The following is a 24285-nucleotide window of genomic DNA, read 5'->3' on the forward strand; positions in this document are numbered from 1 at the left end:
TACAGCGAGTGATCCGAACCCAAGTGGACAGCTTTAGGTACGTCTGTTCACACCTGGCATTAGAATGCGTCTCCACGTGCGTCTCGAGTGACCACATGTGATCCGATCTCACTTCCCCCGTTCTATATGCAAATAAACACATAGTAAACACACGGCTAAAACAGCAGATGTTGTGACGTAATATATCAGGAATGTCAGTAGTAATATCCTACATGTTCGTGAATTCGGGTACATTTTATCAACATCAAAATCTAAGGTTAGTGTGCCGGCGGTCCCTGGCAAAAAACACCGACACATCTCCGACAATATGATAATGATGCACTTCCTGTGTCTAGTCTGATAATTTCTAGATTATGAAGCCTTTAGATAAGATATATTTTAATAAAAATGTCCATGCTGCAAGGCAGACAAGCGCTCGCGTCTTCCTGTCTTTTCACATGAGGAGCGCAGAGAGCCGCGGATCCCAGCGGGATGTCAGTTGAGTAGGCGGTCCTTAATGTGGCCTGGGACACATTCACGTACACACTGTTAAAAGAATGTGGCCATATGTGGCTCAGACCACCTCTGAATGTGGTCTGAGTGATCGGATCTCAACGCGTCTTGAGTGCGTTCACACCTGTACCCAGAGCTGTCCACTTGTGAGCCGATCACTCAGGACGCATGTTAATACCAGGTCTGAACAGGGCCTATGTTTTTGGGTTGTCTGTCCGTTCCTTTCTCATGAAAGCGATATCTCTGTCCACTTGGACTCAAGGATGAACTGATTAGATTTTGGTGGTCAAAGGTCAAAGGTCACCGTGACCTCACAAAACATGTTTTTTGGCCATAACTCACAAATTCATATGCTAATTATGACAATTTCAGGATAAAATGATGACGTGATAACATTTTGGACAGACATGGACGTAAAGTGACATTTGACTGGTTGGGGGAGGCATACAGCCATGAGGTGGTAACTCTGGTTATTCTAACTATACTTTATCCATCTTTAGAATGTATAAGATATTCGAAGATAAGATAGTTGAAGCTTCGGGTCAGTGCCGCTGCTGCACTACTGTACACACACACACACACACACACACACACACACCTCTACACATAACAAACAGTGATATCCATCTGAGAATAAGTCGAATACTGATTTGGAGGTCGAATACCATGGCAACAGTAGAAGCTTCGAAGCATTGAAAGGGACGTTTTAACATCTGCTTGTCCACTCTTCTGTAGTACAAACTGCAAGGAGCTGGTCTGACCCTTGACATGGATTATTATTTGTCCTTGATCAAGGTTTTCGAGCCATTAGAGCAACGACATGCAAGATTATGTAAGAGCGTACAGTACTTAATGTACATCCAGCTCTTTAATGCATTATGAATACATTAACACACCAGAGTATATATATGTATATATGTATATATGTGAGTGTTTGGGTGACACCGGGGGGGCAGACGCTGCCTCAACTTTTAATGGCAGACGGGTGCAAATGTTGGACTGACAGCAGTAATGAATGACAGGCAGGTTGACTTAGTGGTCACTGATCCCTCCTATATTTAGCCACTGTGACTCTCCATTTCCCATACACTCCTAGCTTCTAATGGTACGTGGCAGCTTGGCGTGTAATCCCTCCATCTGCAAAGTGTCAGAAACATAGCGACATGCACACCCACACAGTGGCTATATTTGCCAATCCCCCCGGCAGACAATGGATTACTTCAGCTTAATCAGGGAAAGTACAAACAAAAAAACCTGCAGTACTATCTCAGTTGAATGCTTTTTGGCCTCATAATGGAACGCTCTAATGGTATAACATGACACTTACAATATTACCAGAGTGACCACGTCCAGGACAAGTAAAGAATTAAACCTGAAATGTATTCCCATTCCCTTGTAACTGAAAGAAGCGATCACAGCCATACATCTCAGACAGTTATTTGTGATTTTATCTATTGGAATGATTATATATTGTATTGCATCCCAGTCCATTATAGCGCTATGAATTAACATCAGCTTTTGTAGATGTAAAAACGGTGTGCGTAGAAAGATGGGGACTCCATTTTATATATTACAATCTAGCTAAAGTGCGTTAGGAGGGTTTACCCTCCACTGCATCGCTGCTGCTGCTGCTGCTGTTACGTAATAAGAGAGCCGAGCTTAGTCAAACAGATTAATGTTCATTTTCTCTGCTTAGGCCACATCTGACTTTGCACTGATGATTCCACATCAGCCACCTGTTTATAGGTCATGTTTTGTGCGCTCCAGACCCAACACCAGAAATGTCTAAAAATAACTTGAAAAGGGAATTCAGTTGATTTCAATTTAGACCAGTTATGACTAGGGCTGCACAATTAATCAAAATCGCAATATGGCCCATTGCAATTTTCATCCATCCGTCCATCCATTTTCTTTCCGCTTATCCGGGGTCGGGTCGCAGGGGGCAGCAGGCTTAGCAGGGAATTCCAGACGTCCCTCTACCCAGCAACGTTTTCCAGCTCTTCCTGGGGGACCACTGCAAAACAGTTTCTTTTTCTTGTCCTCATTATTCTCTTATTGTTTATCACTCATGATTCAATAACCTTACCTACTTTCATGAAAACAAACAGTTTCTGTTTTATTCCAACGTAAAGAATTACATATGGAGAGACAGACGCATAGATTATTTTTTATAGGATGAAAACATAGAGAGGCTCAGTGAGTCAGGATGGCTCTTATGAGGTCAGATTTCACGCTAACATATTGAGAGTACAGACACACTATTCCATTAGCTCAGTACACAGCTCAGCATGCAGAGTGTTTTCCATCATGTCACGATTAGTAGGTACAGTAGGTGCTTTGTGTTTATAGGTCACTGCCAGCACCTGGTTTTCTAAAAATGCATCCACATCAGCGTGGTATTCACTGTGCAACACAAACATACAGTAAGAGACATGCTTTCAATGAATAGTGGTACAAAAGGTATGATTTTTGTTTTTGATTCATGATAAAATTCAAAATTGATCATTGATTCTCAATCAGCGTTTTTTCTGTGCACGGGTTTTGTTTGAAAACTGTTATTTGTCTCAAGACAGAAGACCAGTTGTTTTTCTATTATATCTCCATGCCGTAATGTTCATAATGTGATATAAGACTAGATAGATACCATGTGGGATTTTCCTAAATGGGATCTTTGTCTTATTGACAGTATTATTTACGAGTGATACATTTGTCTGAACATATTTAACTTAAAGGGGCAGTTCATATGTTTTGTAGTGGGATTGTATGAGGTACTTCTCCATAGTCAGTGTATTATCTACAGTAGATGGCGGTCGGCACGCCCACAATTTGGAGAAGCAGACGGGAGTACCAGCACGGGAGCAAAGCAATGTACTGCTGTGGATGGGGGCAGCAGCAAAACGCATTTTAGACACCTGAAAAAAATCAATATTAGTTGAAGTGTACGCTATATTTAGATTAATTTCACAGCTTTACCACGCCGTCAGACACCCCTTTCCGACGGGGAAGTGTACGCTGAAGCAGTTATCTATGCTCTCCTCAAAGCAACCAGACTCCATTCACAAAAACAGCAATTTTACCTCGTAGAACACAGGAGTTACTGGTCTGCCGCTGTCTCAATTGGTTAGTTTTTTTGTGTTATTGTGCGACTTTGGTGAATCCGAACTAACCCTTTAAAGCACCAAAGTCACACAATAACACAAACAAACTAACCGATCGAGGCAGCGGTAGACCAGCAACTCCCTTGTTCTACGAGGTAAATTTGCTGTTTTGTCAATGGAGTCTGGTGGCTTTTTCCCAAAAACATTTTAGGTGTCTAAAATCTAAAATCAACTGTAGGTAATACACCGACTATGGATAAGTACTTCATACAACCCCACTTAAAAAAATGTAAACTATACCTTTAACAACACTACCATTGACATTGTCACATATTGAGGTATTTAGTTAGAAATGACATGCAATTTGATTTATTCAGAATTGCCCACTTCTTAATGTGGACCATTAAAGACGTGTGAAACAACAAGGGCAAATGAATTTAGCTTTTTTTTTGGTGATGACTTGTACTGTCAGTAATGTATTAGTTAACTTTGAGATCCATTGAAACACAAAGTTTTTTGGTTAATGCAGTTGTTGGACCTTGTTTGGGGTCTGACTGGCCTCTGGCTCTGATTGAATTTCTACTAGAAGCCCCAAAATTCCACTAAATCCTGTAAAAACCAGTACTGCACTGTAAGAAATGTCTCCACATGACTTATGGGAATTGTGTGGTATTTTTTAACAGAGGACATGTCCCCCAGTACTTTCTTTTGCTGTAACTTGGTGGTTAAGACAAGGGTTTGAGTGCAAGCGGAAGGTGAAATTGTCAGCTAATTGGCTTTACTCCAGCACTTAAAACCGGACGTCCAGCATAAGGTTTATCTTGGTCGTGTCCTTGCCCCTCCTCCTCCTCCTCCTCCTCTTCCTCTTCCTCCTCTTTCCTTTGTCCTCTAACCTTCACACTCTCTCCTCTCCCCCTTTCTTTCACCCTTTAAGTTTCATGTCTTTCTCTCTTCTCTTGTCTTTGTCCCCCTTATCTCGTCCCCCTGTCCTTCTCTCTCTCTGCTCTGTCCTCTCTCTCTCTCATCCGGAAGCACTGTTAGGTAACAGGCTGATGTAAATATCCTCCGTCACAAAGGACTTCACGGAACGATTTCATGGAAAAAGCTCCTATCCATTACCAATCTGAAAGATTAGAGCATAAGCCCCCTAAGAAGTATTTCAACAGGCTTTCAATGCTTTTTAAAAGCCCTCCAAGTATCCTATTGTTGGGGAAAATCTGGAAAATTAAAGTATTATTAGGTGGGCATGAAAAAATGATCAAGGAGGATTGAGTTTATTGTCATACTTGGTTTTGAATGGGTGATAATAACAGCCCAAACTTCCTTGTTACGATACAACATTGAAAATGAACGCACAGTAAATTCATCACATTTCAAAGGAGCGTCATGTGTAAGGTCTTTCTATCGGAGAGTTTTGTTCTGATGTTGTTCTTCTGTCCACAGACCATGCTGACAGCCATATCTATGAGTGCAATCGCTACTAATGGTGTCGTGCCAGGTAAGACGCTTTGATACTCAGACATACACACAACTTAAAGGGATGTATTATACATAATTGATTTTTCTGAGGTATTGCTCCGCCAACAAAGGCATCAACCAAACTCATTGTGCGGAATGGGATGAGTAACGCTCTATTTATGAAACAATAACACAGAGGCTACGTAGTCCGAACCAGCACGGCCGACTTTACTCTACGTTTCCAAATCGCGTACTTCATCTTTGTACTTTTAGTACATACTGCAGCTGACATATAATATTTGCAGGCGAGTATTTCACATTTTTGTGTCGTTTATTCATCACGCCCCGGTGTGTAAAGGCCTTTATGGTGATAGCAGATATTGTCTGCGAATTTTAGGCACATATACATTTTTTTAGGTCCCAGGGCTTGATCAAAACCGTGACAACAATTTTCATTGTTTATTGCATACATGGATGTATATGAGAACTTCTTCTTAGTACTCGAAAAGCTGACTTAAGAGAAGTTTCCTTCCTCTCATAAAGCTCTTCCCCCACTATGCTCTCCTCCTTTTTTCTCCCAGCTGGAGGCTCCTACTATATGATTTCCAGGTCTCTGGGTCCAGAGTTTGGTGGAGCAGTAGGTCTCTGTTTCTACCTCGGCACAACCTTCGCTGGCTCCATGTACATCCTTGGTACTATAGAGATTCTGCTGGTGAGTGAACACTTAGCGCTGACTACTTGTTATGCAAGTGCAGAGATAAAACTTGGAGTGGTATAAGAGATAAACTTAAAATAATATCTATGAATTCTTTTTTTCTTCCCCATTCAGACCTACATCGTGCCTAAAGCAGCCATCTTTGTGGCAGAGAGGAAGGAGGATGAAGTGGATGCCCTGCTCAACAACATGCGTGTTTATGGCACGTGCTGCCTCGCGCTGATGGGCATAGTCGTCTTCGTAGGGGTGAAATATGTCAACAAGCTGGCGCTGGTCTTCCTGGCCTGTGTCATCCTCTCCATCCTCGCCATCTATGCTGGAGTCATCAAGACCATTTTTGAGCCGCCAGACTTTCCGTGAGTCCATACTATAACCTCCAATCCAGTCATAGTTCAGTAGTATTTGTATCAGTTTGATCAGCGTGTCATTTTAAAATGTCTCTCTCCTCCACACAGTATTTGCCTGTTGGGGAATCGCACTCTGCAGAACCAAAACTTTGACCGCTGTCTTAAGACGGAGGTCATAGACAACGTGACGGTCACTACCCAGCTGTGGAAGCTGTTCTGTAACGGATCTGAGCTCAACGCCACCTGCAACAAATATTTCGTCAACAACAATGTGACCGAGGTGCAGGGCATCCCCGGGCTGACCAGCGGAGTCATCTCAGGTTGGAACACAGACTTTCTAACCTGAGTTTCTAACCTGACTTTTCCGATGCCTAATGCACAACTCACCAGAATTAGTTTTCGTCTCACTGAAGCTCATCCACCTATCAATACTGAACCAGCCAAACTGCACTTTGAAATCATTGTGAAAAAGATAAACGGAGAGGCTCAGACAGTGTTTGTTAAACACTAACATCTCAGTAGGAATCAACCCCATCATGGACTGCAAATGTTGCAGTGCAAACTCAGGACATTCCTTGTGTTATGCAACTGTTGGCCATGACAAACTAGTTTTACTCCAGTGCAGACGCATTCCTGTCATATTTCTAGTGAAGCGTCTGAGGCAAGCGTGTGCAGATGCTGACTGATTTCATGTGTGATTATTTGACTCTCTCTGCTCTCTCCCATCTCCATTTGCTTCCTTTTGCTGCCTCCTTTTTGCTTTGTTCTTCCCAAGTTGACTATATCTTCATCCTCTTTCTCTGAAATATGTTTCTTCCCCTTCTCATTGAAATCAGATTAACTGTTTTTCTATGTAGAAGTCTGGATCGCTGCTCTTACTAGTGAAAACATGAGCTGTAATCAGTTTGCCTCTCTCACCTGCTTTTAACTACCAATGCTCACTTAGCACCAACCACTCATGTGTTGGATCACTTCTAAATCGATGGACACTGATATCGGATTCATGCTGATGTCAAATAGTTATATAGATTATGTGTAATTTTTGCTACAGTATTAGTTAGGGCTGTGCCAAATAGTTAGAGTCATTCAGGCCTTCGAATTTGAACTCAACGTTTGAATGCTACGCTGCTTTTTAAAAAAATATCTATTCATTTTATTTAAAGTCGGTGTTTCTGCACAGTTGCAGATAAAGATCAGGCTACACTAATATTATTAGTATTTCACTATTTGTAGTATTAGATTCCAGTAGTGGCTGCGCAGGATTGTTTCAGACTCGTGTGATCCAAACATTTCCAATAAAATAATAATAAATAAAAGTAAAAATGTATTGAAAAAAATAGATGTAATCATTTCAAAAATTCACAACAAATTTATCCCATAATTGTTGCCGTTTAGCCTTTCAAAAACAACATTTTCACAATGCTCTCACAAGTTGTATTCATTAAAGAAAGTTGATTTAATAAAAAAGACTGCTCATGTAATCCGATGATTCACTTTATTCAAATATTCTACTTGAGCATTTTCTTCAGGGATTTTTTTCTTTTTCTTTTTCTCGGGTAATGAAATCATAAAATATGATGACAGAAGCTTCATTCGAAAACCTCAATAGAAGCTTTGAATGTAAAAGCTGTAAAAGCAGCTGTAGTATTAATGACATGTTGGATTCCGCTCTATTCCTCTGGTTAGTTCAGCCAAAGAGTGGAATTGTTTGTTTTTTTACCTCACTGTTTCACTGCATTAAGGCTAAAATGACACAAACAGTAACCAGTTGCTTGACTGCAGCCTCCTGTCTCGTTGGTCAAGTTTCCTTTATTGAGTCACTGGCTGTAGGCAGTTACTAATCACTCTGTTTCTGTCTGTCTTGTAGAAAATATGTGGTCAGATTATGGCCCTCTGGGTATGTTGGTGGAAAGCAAGAAGTTGTCATCTGTTGAGGGAGGCGACCCTGCGCAGGACGTCTACATGCCCTATGTAGTCAACGATATCACCACCTTCTTCACTCTGATGGTCGGCATCTACTTCCCGTCTGTCACTGGTGAGACACACGCATTGTGGTAAAAAATTGCAGAGCATAGAGTTTTGTGTCATTTCTAAAGATGTCCCGTTTGATTCTCTGTTGTGTCGTATTCCTCCCCTTCAGGTATCATGGCTGGTTCAAACCGGTCAGGTGACTTGCGGGATGCCCAGAAGTCCATCCCCGTTGGGACCATCCTGGCTATCGCTACCACCTCTTTCATCTGTATCCTTGAACCGTATTTGTGACACGAATACCAGAAAGTCTTGTCACATGGCTAGAACTGTAGCGTTAAACATGTTTTTCTAGCTTAATCAGCTGGGCCCTCGAGATAAGGATGGAAGGTTATCTATCAGTCGCCACAGTTGCCAGGTTCGTAGGTTGTATAAGGCTATTGGGAGGAGTAACATTGGGACAATAATCGAAGCCTGCCAAAGCCCCAATACAACAGGTACCACCAGTAGGATTGTGGGTAGTGTGTGCATTACTTTAGCTTTACAGTAATATGAAAAAGAGAACACTTTGTCCGTGGATTCAATGTACTTTCCTGAACGGTGCTTCCCAGACGTCACCTGTGTGGTTCTATTCGGCGCCTGCATTGAGGGAGTTCTGCTTCGAGACAAGTAAGAGTTTAACACACTGTAAAATACACATGGATATGGTTTATAAAAGATGTTTTTGTAAAAGGAATCGGAAAAAAAACAGTTCACAGATTGTATCATTTAGGTTTTTGTTCCCCCTCTTCTCTTTTGGTATCATCTCTCGAGGGCAGATGGATAATAATCTAGTCATTAAGAGCCCTCATCACAAGAGGCTCAGATTTCATGTTTCTCGGACTCGGTCCTTCGCAAATATTTTTGCATTCATGTGACGTTAATAGACCACTGTGCACATTTTTATGAGTCCTGAGAAGTACTGTGGATTCTTTTTAGTAATTAAATTTAAGAGCTCCATTGAAAACACATCAGTGAGCCACTCTGTTACACCCACTGACATGTTCCTTCATTACCATGAACACACACACACACACTGTAGTTGATTTGGACTCAATCCCAAATTATCTGAAGCCAAAAATAGTCCCCAACAAATGCACTATTTCCTCTTGTTAAATGATTTTTTTGCTCAAGACAATAAGGCCCAGATATTTTAGGAAATTATTCAGTATTTTTTAAGAAATTAAAAGTATATATTTATGACCGGTTTTCTTTGATTTACAAGAACCACAGACAGGCTGGGTAGATCGTAAAGTATTGAGAGATGGACTAAAGCACGGTTGGTTTTGGTCTTTTCATGGGATTTGTTTTCAATTTAAAAAAGAAGAATATCACCACACTTCCTTTATGTTAAGGAAATTAACTATTTGAAATTCTGTTACTACACCTACATGATATATGGCTGACTAAAAGATTATGACCCAATGAATGTATTTTGCTTTGCAGATTTGGTGACGCAGTGAAAGGGAACCTGGTCATAGGCACACTATCGTGGCCCTCGCCATGGGTCATTGTGATTGGCTCGTTCTTCTCCTGCTGCGGGGCGGGGCTGCAAAGTTTGACCGGCGCTCCACGCCTGCTGCAGGCCATCGCACGAGATGGCATCGTGCCTTTCTTGCAGGTTTGACACGCGACACAAATACAGTTAAAGCAGTCTTCAGTCTCGTGCTTATCTGCTTATTTTCATTGGGGCTGTCAAAGTTAACGCGATAATAATGCATTTACACAAATTGTAGCGGGCTCAGTTTTTAAAGCTAGAGTGAAGATACTGGCATCATATGGAACTAGACTTGACCTTATTGTCATACTTGGCTGTGTGTGTCAGGTGTTTGGTCATGGGAAAGCCAATGGAGAACCTACCTGGGCTCTGCTGTTGACCGCTGGGATCTGTGAGATCGGTATCCTCATCGCCTCCCTGGACGCCGTGGCTCCCATCCTCTCCATGTCAGTATTTGTTTGCATAGTAATATTACACACTCTCTTTCCATTAAATCAGATCAGCAGATAAAGTCCATGATCCCTCCAGTATTTGGCTTCTTAAAGCCACTTACGGGAAGTCATAAAGTGGAGATTTAGATGATAAGTTGTTGTCTTTCTTCCACAGGTTTTTCCTCATGTGCTACTTGTTTGTCAACCTGGCCTGTGCGCTTCAGACCCTGCTGCGGACGCCCAACTGGAGACCACGCTTCAAATACTACCACTGGTGGGTGATGAATTATTCAGTCTGGCAAGTGCATTGTCACTCTGCAGTTCACTCTTTACATTTACGTTCTCACGGTGAAAGAAGAGGATATTGAAAGTCTCTGAAGATCATCTGAGGGTAAATAACACTAACAATTTGTCAGGTTTATTTAGCCCACTGGTTCCCAACCTGGGGGTCCCGACCCCCACTAGGGGTGGCCAAAGCTTAGGGTGTAAGACAACCTTTTTTTAAAGATATACATTTGGCCTACATCTCAGCATTTCATTCATTTCTGTGAAGAAAATTATAATTTTTTTAAGTTTGGATTATTATTTAAGATTGACAGCTGCTCAGAGACGGCAAGTCTCCAGCTCGACTCTGATTGGTTGTTTTTCCTCCGGTCTGTGAAATCTTGCAGATGCCATTAGGAGCTTTGGAGGACACAGAGGCACATGATATTTTTCAGATTACCTGTCTCATGCACTACTGTCAGGATATAGTGTTTTATAAAAAATAACTTTTTTAATCATATTTGCTCCAATTCTACCCACTGCTGCTTTAAGTATGTATGATTGTTAAAATGAAATAAAAATACAGACAGATAATTGAATTAAAAGTTCCTAAAAATAACAGGGAAACTCATCTCTGATGCAATATTCACATGAAATAATCTGCTCAAAATGTTTCCGCATCGCCCGTTTTTTTTCCACAAACTTCCTGCAGTTATTGCGTTCACTATTTGGGTTAATTGTACAGTTTATCAGCTGTTCTGTTATTATTGATATGCATTGAATATAATATGAAATATCCATAAAATATGTCACTTAGTCAGGGGTCGTCAGTTTAGTCAACGATAGAAAAGGGGTTTCCTTAAGGAAAAAGGTTGGGAACCACTGATTTAGCCAACTGCTGAGATGACTGAGGCTTTCCTTATGAAGACTGAAGGACACATGCCAAGAATCACACATTAACACAAGGGTAATGTGCTGACAATACATTTGACAACACCAGTGGTCCATTCTGAACTGGTTTCATTGCTCTGTAAATGGATGGGTGTGTAGTTACTGGACTGGAGTTGTTATCTAAAGTGTGTGTGTTTTCTCCTCCAGGGCTCTGTCCTTCCTGGGAATGAGCTTGTGTCTTGCTCTCATGTTCATCTGTTCCTGGTACTATGCGATTGTGGCCATGGCCATCGCTACCTGCATCTACAAATACATTGAATACAGAGGGTGAGAAGGACTTTGTATGCAATCATTTTGTTTCTTAGATATACAATACATCCTTGAGTTAGGCTGGGACACTGTGCATATAGAAACTGATAATTATATACAGAATATAAAATGCTTTAAGATACTCCTATCAGACATCTTGACATTTATTACTATACATTTAACAGGTAATAAATACAGCTTTAAATGCAGGGGAAAAGCACAGATTAAAAAAAATCCCCTTCATTGTGTTGTACAGTGTTATACTGTACCATTTGTCCCAGCCAGTCGGTACAGTGTGATCCTTCAGAATAAGATATTAAATATATTAAAACCTTAACATGTCCCCAGAAGGCCTCTTGAATGATACCAAATGTAGCTGTGACAAGTTTTCCGTAAATGTTTGTTTAAATATGCAAATGAGGCATTATCTGATGCTAACTTTTGGTGAATTTAGGAGAAATCTACAAACACAAATAGACGAAGTAGTAAAATAATCACCTAAATCTGTATTTCAGATGTTTTCTTTCCACTAGTCTGAAAGAAGACATGCTATAGAGGCAAAACCAAAATCTTAAAATTGACCAGGGTATGAAAAACAATGTTTTTTCCAGGGGCGTCTTAACAAAAAGATACTTGTAGGAAGATGTTTTTTTACTGATTTGTTGAAACAAAAATGTTCTCAGATCTAAAGAAACTGGACTAAATCAGCAAAACACACAAGAAACCATTTAAACCGCACCGAACATGTGTGAAAACAGTGTAAGACTGTTGACATCCATCTGATAGCTTTGGTTTTTATCATTCTGAGTGTGATCTCATGTTTTCTTGTTAACGTTAATAATTCCTGGTCAATCGTTTGTTGGCTTTAGGGCAGAGAAGGAATGGGGAGACGGCATCCGTGGCCTGTCTCTCAATGCAGCACGCTACGCCCTCATTCGCCTTGAGGAGGCTCCACCGCACACTAAGAACTGGAGGTACGCTACATTTTGTGTGTGTGTGTGTCCTTGTACTTGCTACATAGTGAAGACCGAAACAAGTTTTTTGAGGACATTTTAAGGACAAAGTGAGTTAATTTTATGTGGTCCTCACTTCTTCAAAGGCCTGTTTGAAGGTTAAGACTTGGTTTAAAGATTCAGGTTAGAATTAGTTTTAGGTTAGGGGTTAATCTCTATAAACAAAATCTGTTTGTAGTCCAAGTAGTATCGACCAATCACGTTTGAGCGGGCTTTGGTTGCATACAGGTAAACAGTCCGTGTGGAGAGCAAAAAGGCGGAATGCATTAGCCGAAATGAAATCTCAGGACTCATTGGCTATCAAAGTTAACGCGATAATTATGTGTTAACACAAATTCATTTTAACGCCACTAATTTCTTTAACGCAACCGATCTTTCGGAGGTTGTAGCAGTTGTTTTAAAGCTAGGGTGATGATACTTGTATCATATGAAACTAGAAAACCTAAAGAATCAATCGGTACCAGCCATGTCATACTTGTCGCGAAAGAAGTTAAATAACCCTCCAAACGTACAAACTGCATTTTGGCGAGGAAAAACTGGCATGGCCATTTTCAAAGGGGTCTCTTGACCTCTGACCTCAAGATATGTGAATGAAAATGGGTTCTATGGGTACCCACGAGTCTCCCCTTTACAGACATGCCCACTTTATGATAATCACATGCAGTTTGGGGCAAGTCATAGTCAAGTCAGCACACTGACACACTGACAGCTGTTGGGTTTGAGTTTGCCATGTTATGATTTGAGCATATATTTTAGTGCTAAATGCAGTACCTGTGAGGGTTTCTGGACGAAACTTCCTTTAAGGTACATTTTGAATAGATAAAAAAAAATGTGCGCTTAATCACGATTAAATATTTGAATCGATTGGCAACACCTTCTTTTTATTGGTTTAAAATTAGCTTGTAAACTGGCTACTTGTGAAACAATCCGGTCTTAGACATCGTCTCTCAACTCAACAAGCTTTTCAAATCGCTAGTCAGACTGTAAACGATGACCGGTGAACGGAAGAGGAAGTCTTGGCACTGATATCTGCTGTTCTACCAGAACCCCAGAAATATTGTCCGTTGGCCCCCAGAGACGTATCGTCGTCAGACCAATAGTCGATGAGTTCTGAGATTGGGGTTAGGGTAAGGGCTGGGGTTAGTCATTTAGTTGTGATGGTTAAGTTTGTGTAAGGAAATTGCATTTTATCATTGAAGGTCCTCACAAAGATAGAAGTAAAGGGATGTGTGTTTCATATGGATGTGGTCACAGTTGACATAGTGCCACCTGTCACTGTAGCGGTGGACTAAAGCGAGACAGGAATAGACACAGAGGGTGAATTTGATTAATCTCTTGGTCCTCTACCTAATCTGACAGAAGAGGTTGATGAGCCTTTATACTGTACAGAGGCGGCACACACACTGGCTGACCTCACAGACTGCCTGTCTGTCTGTCTGTCCCAAAGACCAAACACGTTTCATTTACTCTCTATTGGCACGTTGAGGGTGGATATACTCTTCTTAGGGATGTGATGTTTCCAGTTATACAGATGGTTGTCATTAAAGGTAACTGTGTTAACTGTTAATGCCCCTCTTCTGTTAGTCTGGTGCCAAACACATGGCCTGAAGGACTGACAATACTACTGTAATAATGTAGCCACACCTTCTCTAAAGAAATAATGTGCTTTTTTACTGTGGTGTTGCTTTAATTAAATTATGATGGGCCTGTGTGACGACAAAAGAGCACATTTGTTTTGATTTGTACACATAAAGATATTTGTTGCTGTTCATGAACCCTCTGAGATGTGAGCATCTTCTGTCTTTCGAAACCTGACTTTATCCCCCTGTCTCTTTTCCTCTCGTGATGTATCCAGGCCTCAGTTGCTGGTGCTCCTGAATCTCGACTCCGATCAAGGAGTCAAACATTCTCGCCTGCTGTCCCTCACCACCCAGCTGAAGGCAGGGAAAGGCCTCACGATAGTGGGGAACGTTTTAGTGGGAACCTATCTCACCAAAGAGGACGAGGCCAAGAAGGCTGAGCAGGTACAGTGGGAATGTATACGCCAGCATGGTAATGTGTTTTAGAGCAAGAGTACAACATGCAAAACGCAAATGCAGGCACAAGCTTAGTAGTAGTAGTTTTAATTTTATTTAATTTTAGTTTTGAGTTTTTGATTTCATTTTAGTTTAGTTATAGTTTTCAGTGTGTTTGCCTGTTTTAGTCTAGTTTCAGTTTTTCAGAAAGGTTTAGTTTTAGTTTTTATATATTTAGTTTTTGTTAAGTATATGTAGCTACATATATACTAAATACATGGTTGGGGAACTGTGTAAGAATGGCCATAGCATGTTTAATGTTGGATCTTTGTGCTACTTTAGTGAAGCAATTGTCCTAGTGCCATCTCCTGGAATATCAAGTGTGTTCAATTTCTGTGAGTCAATGTCACAAGAGTTGACGGAAATTCATGCTGTCTCCTTTTTTTTAGTAGTTATATATTATAGTTAAATAATTAAAACTTTATTTAGTTTAAGTTTACAATAGTTTTCACTGCATATTTGCATTTTAGTTTCAGTTTTAGTTTACTATAATAACCCTGCTCTGCACTTCTACCAAATTTCAGGTTTCACAGCTTCTGATAAAACACCAGTTGTCTTTTATACAACTTAATTTATCACCTGTCCATCCGTTGCTAAGCGTTACAGTCAAACTCAGTGTTTAAAGCTCACAGCTGGGCTCACAATAAAATCTGTTGTGTGTCAGTCAGGATCTACAGAGTTAGGAAGCATTTCACACCCCAACTGCAGATGAACTCTGCCATCTAGTGGCCAAACTGAGTAGCTCATTTGATTTTTTTTTTTTTTGCAACCTGATTTGACTGTGTCCTCAAAAGCATTTTTAATCAGTGGATTATTTTTTCCTGTAAAAGCAATCCTATGCAGAAGCTGGATTCCAGATTACACAGACTGCTGCATTCATGGGCGTTGTTTAGACCCGTCGTTATGAACTGTCCTGAATGAATACTAATGAGAGCGCCGAATGGTTATTTAGAGTTAGTGCTCATAATTAAACAGGGAATCTTTGTGCCATTGAGTAGACTATTGAGTGCTGTATCAGTAATGTATTCCACCTCCTTCATACTTTATGTTCATATGTATATTCTGTCTTTCTCTGCCCAGAACATCAAGGCTGCCATGTCAGCAGAGAAAACAAAGGGTTTCTGCCATGTCGTGGTGTCTTCAAACCTCAGAGACGGCGTCTCCCACCTCATCCAGTCTGCAGGGCTGGGAGGCATGAAGCACAACACAGTCCTGATGGCCTGGCCCGGCACCTGGAGGCAGTCCAACGACCCGCAGTCATGGAAGAATTTCATAGGTACCGAGCAGGAGACGGTTCAAAATAAATTGGAGTAAATAGAAATGTATAATCAGATGAATATTATACAGAAAAGTGCATCCGATTTGATTTTAAAAATGCATAGGAAGTAATGATAATGCATCTTACATTGTATATTTGTACAGCTGCTTATGCAATCTTTCCATTGAGATGGCAATAGATTAACGTCCCATAGACAACACATACTGATTGATAGGCCATGTCTGCACCTCGTCGTGCCACAGCGTGGTCTTGTGGGCTGCCATTTTTTTAAAATCTCGGTCAAGTAAATTTTAAAAAGTGCGATTGGCTATTTAAAAATGGCGTGTTCGTGCAGGACATGGGACACCCCGTCTTGCAAGTGAAGATTCTCTGACCAATCAGTGGTCTGCAGTGTTTTAACTACACCTTCTAGTATCGGCTCAGCTCACTTGGAACCTCGACAGAGGTGATACCAAAATAAGTACCAGGTATTATCCAAAGCTTTTGTAAATGGAAAATCAAAAATGAGTGAGTCGAGTCGAGTCGAGTCGAGTCAATTAGAGCTGAGTTGAGGCGTACCATGCAGTGGAAAAGAGGCAGTAGACACTCTCTCTCTCTCTCTCTCCCCCTCTATCCATCCAGAGACAGTGCGGGAGTCCACAGCGGCCAATCAGGCCTTGCTTGTGGCTAAGAATGTGGACAGCTTCCCCACCAACCAGGACCGCTTGGGGGAGGGCACCATCGACGTGTGGTGGGTGGTCCACGATGGAGGCCTGCTGATGCTTCTGCCCTTCCTGCTGCGGCAGCACAAGGTTGGTTATGTTCATCTCTGAGATATTGTACAAATCATTTCTTTCATATTTTTCATTCCTCTCTTTGTATTCATGCCCAGTATCCCTCCTTCATACTCACCTATCTATCATCTCTCCATGAATTTTCCCTCTTGGTGTCACTCTCTTCCCTTGTCCCCTCCTCTCGGTCCTGCTTTACCTCACTGATCCATCCATCTCTCCCTGACTGACGCTCTTGCTTTTCCATAACGACGCCGTCTGTCCGTCCTCCAGGTGTGGAGGAAGTGTAAGATGCGCATCTTCACCGTGGCCCAGATGGATGACAACAGCATCCAAATGAAGAAAGATCTTCAGATGTTCCTTTACCACCTGCGACTCAATGCAGAAGTGGAAGTGGTGGAGATGGTGAGGCTGTGTTTGATAGAATAGCACTATGTTACATCCCGTAATGGTAACGATGCATCGCTACATTGGAGATCAGGCTCCATATTGTATCGCTAATGATGTTTCCGTCCTCTCCTGTGCAGCATGATAACGACATCTCAGCCTTCACCTATGAGAAGACGCTGGTGATGGAGCAGAGGTCTCAGATGCTCAAACAGATGCAACTCTCCAGGACTGAGAGGGAGAGAGAGGTAATGTACACTTCATCTACCTGAACACAACCCTGCACTCACACTCGCTTTGTCTCTGTAGTTCCAATTCAACACAAGTGAATGCAGTATTTTTTATGGCGTGTCTTAGAGTAGATACTAATAATATTAACCCATAAACATCTTCAAGGAGATGGCATTTATTGTTACTGAATGTTGTTTGCAATTTGCCACGCCGCACACCGCTCAGATTCAGAGTATCACTGACGAATCGCGTAGCTCAATCCGGAGGAAGAACCAGGGCCCCGCCCCGAGCACGATCCGCAGCCGGCCTTCCTCCATGGTGGAGGACAATCAGGAGGACGAGGTAGCCGATGTTGTCAACCCACTGTTCCCTTCATTGTTAGACACACAAACCCTGTCTTCACAAAGCTGGATCTTTGGCTACAGTCTCCTCCGCGATCATCAGGGTTTAAAATCTGGACCCATATTTTAAAAAATAGATGTGCAAGTAGTCAGTCACGGATACATCACACACTCTAGTGTGGAAGTCAGACTGTGATGCGTATAAAGTCTAATCAATCAGATGGGAAGGAAGGAAGGATGGAGGAGTAATAATTAGTAGTGCCATAGGAAATGAATTTTCAGTCTAAATGTGGGCACAGTTATTATAATTATATAAAGACTGGGCATAGTTACACTTCTCATTTCAAAGGCCAGACAGTCGTGGTGCTAATCAAGAATGAGTTTATGAGACAAGATCAAGTTGTTTAGTGAAAGAAAGTACAGATTTTATTAGAACAATTATTTGTTTAAATATTAAAATGTTCTCATTAGGAGTTACTGCTTCTTTTAAAACATCTTTAGCATCATTAGGGCTTAAAGTGTGGAACTAGAAATAGAGGACAAAATGCTTTGCTCTCTGGATAACCCTTTGTGCTTTTTAACCATCTGAGGGCTTATCCATAGCATCAGCTCATGGCTGATTTACCATGTGCACACAGCGTGTTAGCACTAGTTCAGGATACTTAGATGATGAGTAACCATGTTACATCAGAGCTAAAGCTGCTTCGGGGCCAGCTATAGTCGTTCTACATAGAGTGCACCAGCGTGAAGTCCTAGTCAGCTCAGGACTACGGGTTAGTTATTGTAGCATTGTGTGAAACAGTAGCCTGTTTGATAAGAAAGAGAGTCCATGATTACAGATAGCATCTTGTACATCTAACAATTAAACCACCAAGTCCAGACTTCACCTAACAAGTAGTGCTACTTACTGTATAGTCACGGAGAGCTGCTTTGTGAACACCAGACCGTTGCCTGAATTCCCATTAATCCCCACCTCATCCCCACCTCCACCTCCCCGACAGACGTGACGGGAAAGAGTGGACAGTATTGTCTCAGAAACCTGAAAACAGTGTCAAACATTTGCTCGGTGTTAAAATCTTGAGACTTGTCCTGATGTCCTGAGATCTTAACTTTGAAAAACTGACTCAGATCTATTTAAAGGGATAGTTCAGGTGTTTTTGAAGTGGGGTTGTATGAGGTACTTCTCCATAGTCAGTGTGTTACCTACAGTAGATGGCGGTCGGCACTGTTGTTTATTGAGCATTACAGCCTCACAGGGCTACTACACCAGGAGTGGTTTATACTGACAATACTGTACTCTCTTTTTTCATTCCCACCCTCGTACCTATAGCCAGTGTCCATACTGGACACTACCAGTCACAGCTAGTAGTCAACAAGCATAACAGGTAGAGGATGATACTGAACAGAAACTGAACACATAGCCTCCCTTCTACAGAATATTAAAAACAGAGAGGTCTAAATGTGTGACATAGTCAGCCTGCTGTTTTACTAGCACTGCCTGTGTTTTTATCAAGATCCATTTTGCATGTATCAAATATGAGAGGTACCAAGCAGCACAGAGGCCATAATCCATATCTTTATGATGACAGATGTTAACAACCCCATCATTTATTGTCATTGGCCGTGGTTACATAACTGTTGACATTGTCCTCTGTAGTACAGGAACAGCAGTGAACAGATATGCTGCCATATGTAATGAAACCAGATTATACTTTATTCTAATAATGATGTCTATAAATCCTACTCTGCTGTGCTACTGCTGTATTATCCCTGCACTATCCCTCATGCATGATAGGCTGCTTTATAGTGTTTAAGTCACATATTTGAGCATGTGTAATAATCCCTGGAAGCCCTGTATCCAATTTGAACACCTGGATAACGTCACACTGTACCTTCCCACCACTCTGTTCTTGTCAGTCATCCATACATGTTGTGTTTCAACCCTCGCTGGGACCTCCAGCGATGTCTGGTGATGCCCAATTTGTTCTTTTATGGTCCATGTGTGTTGTTGTAATTGTTGAACAGCTGAACAGGTTTGTATTATTCTCATTATTCTCTAGCATGGTTTCACCCCAACTTGTAGAAGAAGGAAGAAGTTGTTGGTTTCCTTTCCTCATTGGTCCCAGTTTGCTTTCTCACTGGAACAATCTGTTACTTTTTTTGCAGCATTTATTTATTCACCTCTAGTTTTTGATTCCTTTACTCCTAAAGAGTGCTACAGAGATGACGTATTTTGTCTTTCTGGGATTATCTTAGACCTCCTTGTCGTCCTCTCATCCTTCTTTCATTCCTTAGAGTTATCTTTGAGTTACCACCGCTCCTCATCCATTCTGGTCATCCTGTTTCATCTCATCCCTCCCCTGAAATCTCTCCTGGTCAGTACTAAAAATGCGCTCCACGCTCTCTCTCTCTCTCTCTCTCCCTCCACTCCCTCCAGGCCCAGCTCATCCATGACAGAAACACGGCGTCTCACGCCGCGATAAACGACAAGGCCGAAGCTGGGCCCGATCGGGTCCACATGACCTGGACCAAGGAAAAGCTCTTCACGGAGCGTAATCGGAACCGCGAGCTCAACGCCAACGTGGCTGTACGCGACCTGTTTAACATGAAACCGTGAGTATACATTTGTTTAAACACCACCCAAAAGACGAATCTCTGTACGTACATTTTGTAGCTCAGGAGCTAAACAGAAGGGAAAGTGAACAGTCTGTAACTTTAAGGAGTGTCAAGTCTACTGTATGTGTTACTGAAAATTGCTGTAAAGGTGGTGGTACAAAACAGGACATTATCGCATGTGCCTTGTGAGAGACATTTGCACCATTTTGAACATCAAGTTTTAACATGTCAAAATATGTGAAGTATTATCTGAAGCACACACCACAGCACACACAGTACTGACAGTACTTCTGGATGGTGCCAACGCCTCAGTGCAGGAGGACAGCATGTGTAGATGTAGTAGTAGTAGTAGTAGTAGTGGTCGTACTGAGCCTGACAGGGTGAAATGGGACGACTTCCTGCATGGCGTGTGCATTCAGGCTGCATTTGGTGTGTGTGCGCATGTGTGTACACTTCTAGCCATTTCAGTCTTAGTGCATGGCCGGACCACGCAGATCACATGCACACATTTGTTGCCGTTTAGACTAACACCTCCTCATCCCATACTGTCCATACCACAGATTGTATATAAAGGAGGACGCGTCTCCGCTTCCTCCCCAGATGTTTTGGCTTCACTTTTGGGGAGCTGTCATGTCGTCCATCTTTATATGCAGTCTGTGGTCCATATTATCAGTGTGTGGACTTCATCAGGTGTGTCCCAGTCCACTTCTATTGGCTTTTAAAGAGTCGTTGTAAACACATCGTAAAGTCTCACAGGACAGGAAGAAATATGAGGCTGCGTTTTTTTTCACAAAGCCTCGCCGTACACATCAAACGGTTCCATGTCACTTTCTGGGGGTTTCCGTGGGTCACCTTTGGGTGTCACGACGGGCCGTTTGGGACAGTTGGGAGCATGCAGTGTGGTGGAGAGAGCTCAAGTAGAAAGCATCTAAGCCTATTTCTGTTGTTCTGTCCCATTTTCCTCCTTCTAGAGAGTGGGAGAGTCTGTAAGTGGCATTCTTTTTGCTCTAGGCTGTATGTGTGTGTACCGCTGCTGTGGTGACTGTAGCTTTGTTCAGTGTCCTCCAGCTCGTGTGATAGCGCCTCTGTGTATGTGTGTGTCTGCGTCCTTGTTTGTGTGTCCTCATATGCTAAAATGACTTCCTGTTCAAACAGGGTTGAGTTAATTTGCATGTTTTATTGAAGACATTGTTTGTAGGCATGAGCAACTTTGTGCTTTCCATTTATTTCTGTATTTCAAAGTGAATATCAAATACAAAACAAATGTTCATTTGGTCTTTACAAGAAAATATTAATGTTTTTCTTATTCAGTAGAATGGAAAGCCGAAGTTTGTGAAATTGTCTTGTTTTTCTCCTCATATATAAAAAGGCTTCTGGCAGTCGACGTCATGTGCTTTTATTGCTTTTGATCTAACATTGTGAAGGTGACGATAAAGAGGCAACATTTAAAGAGATAGTTAATAAATATAAGATTACAGCATGTACAATTAGCTATGCTATGACACACTAAACAATAATAAACACCACATGGACTTCAGGGTGTGACACTGCATGTCCCTTAAATGCTGCCTCTTTATTTGGATTTAAAACACGCTTCAGTCCCTTAACCATGCCTTGTTCTCTCATTTGTGTCTGAGGCTGACATACAGAATGCTTTAAAATGCAAATGTTATTAATAGTATATATGTTTATGTGTTATACTGGTGTTTTCTATAGAAGTACACAGTGTGTTAGTGATGTTTTAATTCAGAAGCAAGTCAGAAAAACATTTTGTTACATTAGTTTTTCCATCATATAACCATATAAAAAGCAGAGCTTGTTCTCACTGAGTTTTATTCATTTAATGAGGAAGGCATAAGCAAGCGCTGGCTCAAAAGTTCACTGAAATGTTTCCAGTGCGCAGCTCCTGTTTCCCCAGGAGTGGTGACACAGTAGGCCTTTCTCACAGAAGACATTTTGACATGTCGCAGTAGGTGTAAATAACGGGGCTGTGAAAGTTAACGCGGTAATAACGTGTCGTTTTAATGCCACTAATTTCTTTAACGCATTAACACAACAAGTTAGAGTACCTCAGGAATACATCGGTACCAACCATGTCATACTAGCTTGTCGTGAAGGAGGCCAAATAACGCTCCAAACTTGCGGTAAATTTTGGCGAGGAAAAACTGTCATGGCCATTTTCAAAGGGGTCCCTTGACCTCTGACCTCTAGATATGTGAATGAAAATGGGTTCTATGGGTACCCACGAGTCTCCCCTTTACAGATATGCCTCACTTTATGATAATCAATGCAGTTTGGGGCAAGTCATAGTCAAGTCAGCACACTGACACACTGACAGCTGTTGTTACCTGTTGGGCTGCAGTTTGAGCATATTTTTTATCCTAAATGCAGTACCTGTGAGGGTTTCTGGACAATATTTGTCATTGTTTTGTGCTGTTAATTGATTTCCAGTAATAAATATATACATACATTTGCACTCACTAAACACTCCCATATTGATAAGAGTATTAAATACTTGACAAATCTACCTTTTAAGGTACATTTTGAACAGATTAAAATGTGATAAATTTGCAATTTATCATGATTAACTATGGAAAATCATGCGATTAATTGCAATTGAATATTTGTAATCGATTAGCCCTAGTAAATAATAAAATAAAATCTGTCTGGATTCCATTTAGCTGCACAAAACATTTTAACATAATTTACTATTTCATATTAACAGGAAATGATACATATGTGACGTTGGATATCAATTAAACTAAGATATAATAGGTTTTCTGTGTTTCAAGATATATGGGACAACTATGTATTCTATGAAAAAGGCCTACTGTAGTTTGATGCCAGCATAAAACTATAAAGTTATAAAGGCTACAGTTCAGTTATTGCACTGGTCTCATAAGAAGTGAAGAAGTCCCAGCAGCCTCTTATTACCATCACTGTTCCCACCTTATCACTTAATGAAAGTTAGGGTTGTTTTGCTTCAGTGCTGTCCTCTCTCACTGTGACCTTCTTGTCAAACCAGGAACCAGTCAAATGTCCGTCGGATGCACACGGCTGTCAAGCTGAACGGGATGGTGGTCAACAAGTCACAGGGAGCTCACCTGGTTCTGCTCAACATGCCCGGACCTCCTAGGAACAGAGGAGGAGACGAGAACTGTATCCTTAAAGCAGCTACGATCTAGATATGTTTATAATATCAATGTGAAAGAGGTCGCTCGTAGCGATGAAAGAATTATCAGCTGATTCTGCAGCTCCTCTCGGCTTTACAAAACTTTATAGTGAGTTTCAGCTCATCGTTTAGCTGTCTGGCCCACAACTTTACCGTTTTGGTTCACTCTCAACGCTCATAGTGTTGTTTTCAGCTGTTTTCAGTGGAAAATATTCTTAAAACCCACTGAACAATACCCGCACAGCACCAACCAGCAGACAGACACAGTTAGAGACAATCTGGTGAAGCATTTAGCAGCTAAAAATACAGATAATCCCCTCAGTGGTTGGTGGAGACCAAAAACAGAGCTAAAAGTGAGTGAATATTGGACAAACATTCATCATGTGAACACAAACACGACTCCAAATGAAGGCTAATGGGGCTAATAATTTTGCTATATATTTTTTTGACATACATTTATTGATTTTATACATTTAAAGTATTGTACAAACCTTCCCCCAAATTGATCATATGGCAGTGTATAAAATAGTAAAAATAAAAATCACTTGAAGTACACATAAACTTAAAATTTATATAGATTTACCATGAAAATATAATAAAGTAAATAAATAAAATAAATAAATACATAAAATACATTAAATTAAGAATACGGTCAGCACATTCCTCACAATAGATTAGTCTTTTTGGCTCTTCAATCTCACCATTTATTTTTTTTAAATACCAAAAACATTTCCCAGTTGTCAAAAAACTCTTCCTAACTATATACAGTATGTGAGTTTCTTAAAAAAAGTTTAGTATATTAACTTTAAGGTGATAGTATGTTATTGTTATTGCAGGTTAAATTACTACCATTATACTGTGGTGAATGCTCACTGTGATGGACAGGAGTGT

General features: G+C 41.1%; 1 protein-coding gene across 6 annotated transcripts in view; it reads left to right on the plus strand.

The window, feature by feature from the left end:
• Positions 1–24285, plus strand: part of slc12a7b (solute carrier family 12 member 7b) — a 76388-nt gene that overhangs the window by 49325 nt on the left and 2778 nt on the right. For 3 of the 6 annotated variants that reach the window (XM_037756792.1, XM_037756795.1, XM_037756798.1), the window contains exons 5-25: positions 5034–5088; positions 5630–5760; positions 5878–6119; positions 6219–6430; positions 7978–8145; positions 8251–8349; positions 8690–8747; positions 9564–9738; positions 9943–10061; positions 10222–10320; positions 11409–11528; positions 12380–12484; positions 14379–14547; positions 15679–15874; positions 16499–16668; positions 16921–17052; positions 17175–17282; positions 17491–17607; positions 20044–20219; positions 21194–21208; positions 23248–23381. In XM_037756792.1, coding sequence (XP_037612720.1) covers positions 5034–5088; positions 5630–5760; positions 5878–6119; positions 6219–6430; positions 7978–8145; positions 8251–8349; positions 8690–8747; positions 9564–9738; positions 9943–10061; positions 10222–10320; positions 11409–11528; positions 12380–12484; positions 14379–14547; positions 15679–15874; positions 16499–16668; positions 16921–17052; positions 17175–17282; positions 17491–17607; positions 20044–20219; positions 21194–21208; positions 23248–23381 — 2800 coding nt within the window. The remainder of the gene's footprint in view (positions 1–5033; positions 5089–5629; positions 5761–5877; positions 6120–6218; positions 6431–7977; positions 8146–8250; positions 8350–8689; positions 8748–9563; positions 9739–9942; positions 10062–10221; positions 10321–11408; positions 11529–12379; positions 12485–14378; positions 14548–15678; positions 15875–16498; positions 16669–16920; positions 17053–17174; positions 17283–17490; positions 17608–20043; positions 20220–21193; positions 21209–23247; positions 23382–24285) is intronic. The other 3 variants (XM_037756794.1, XM_037756796.1, XM_037756797.1) reach the window with 3 other exon arrangements.

This window comes from Sebastes umbrosus, chromosome 21 (assembly GCF_015220745.1).
Source record: "Sebastes umbrosus isolate fSebUmb1 chromosome 21, fSebUmb1.pri, whole genome shotgun sequence".
Lineage (NCBI taxonomy): Eukaryota > Metazoa > Chordata > Actinopteri > Perciformes > Sebastidae > Sebastes > Sebastes umbrosus.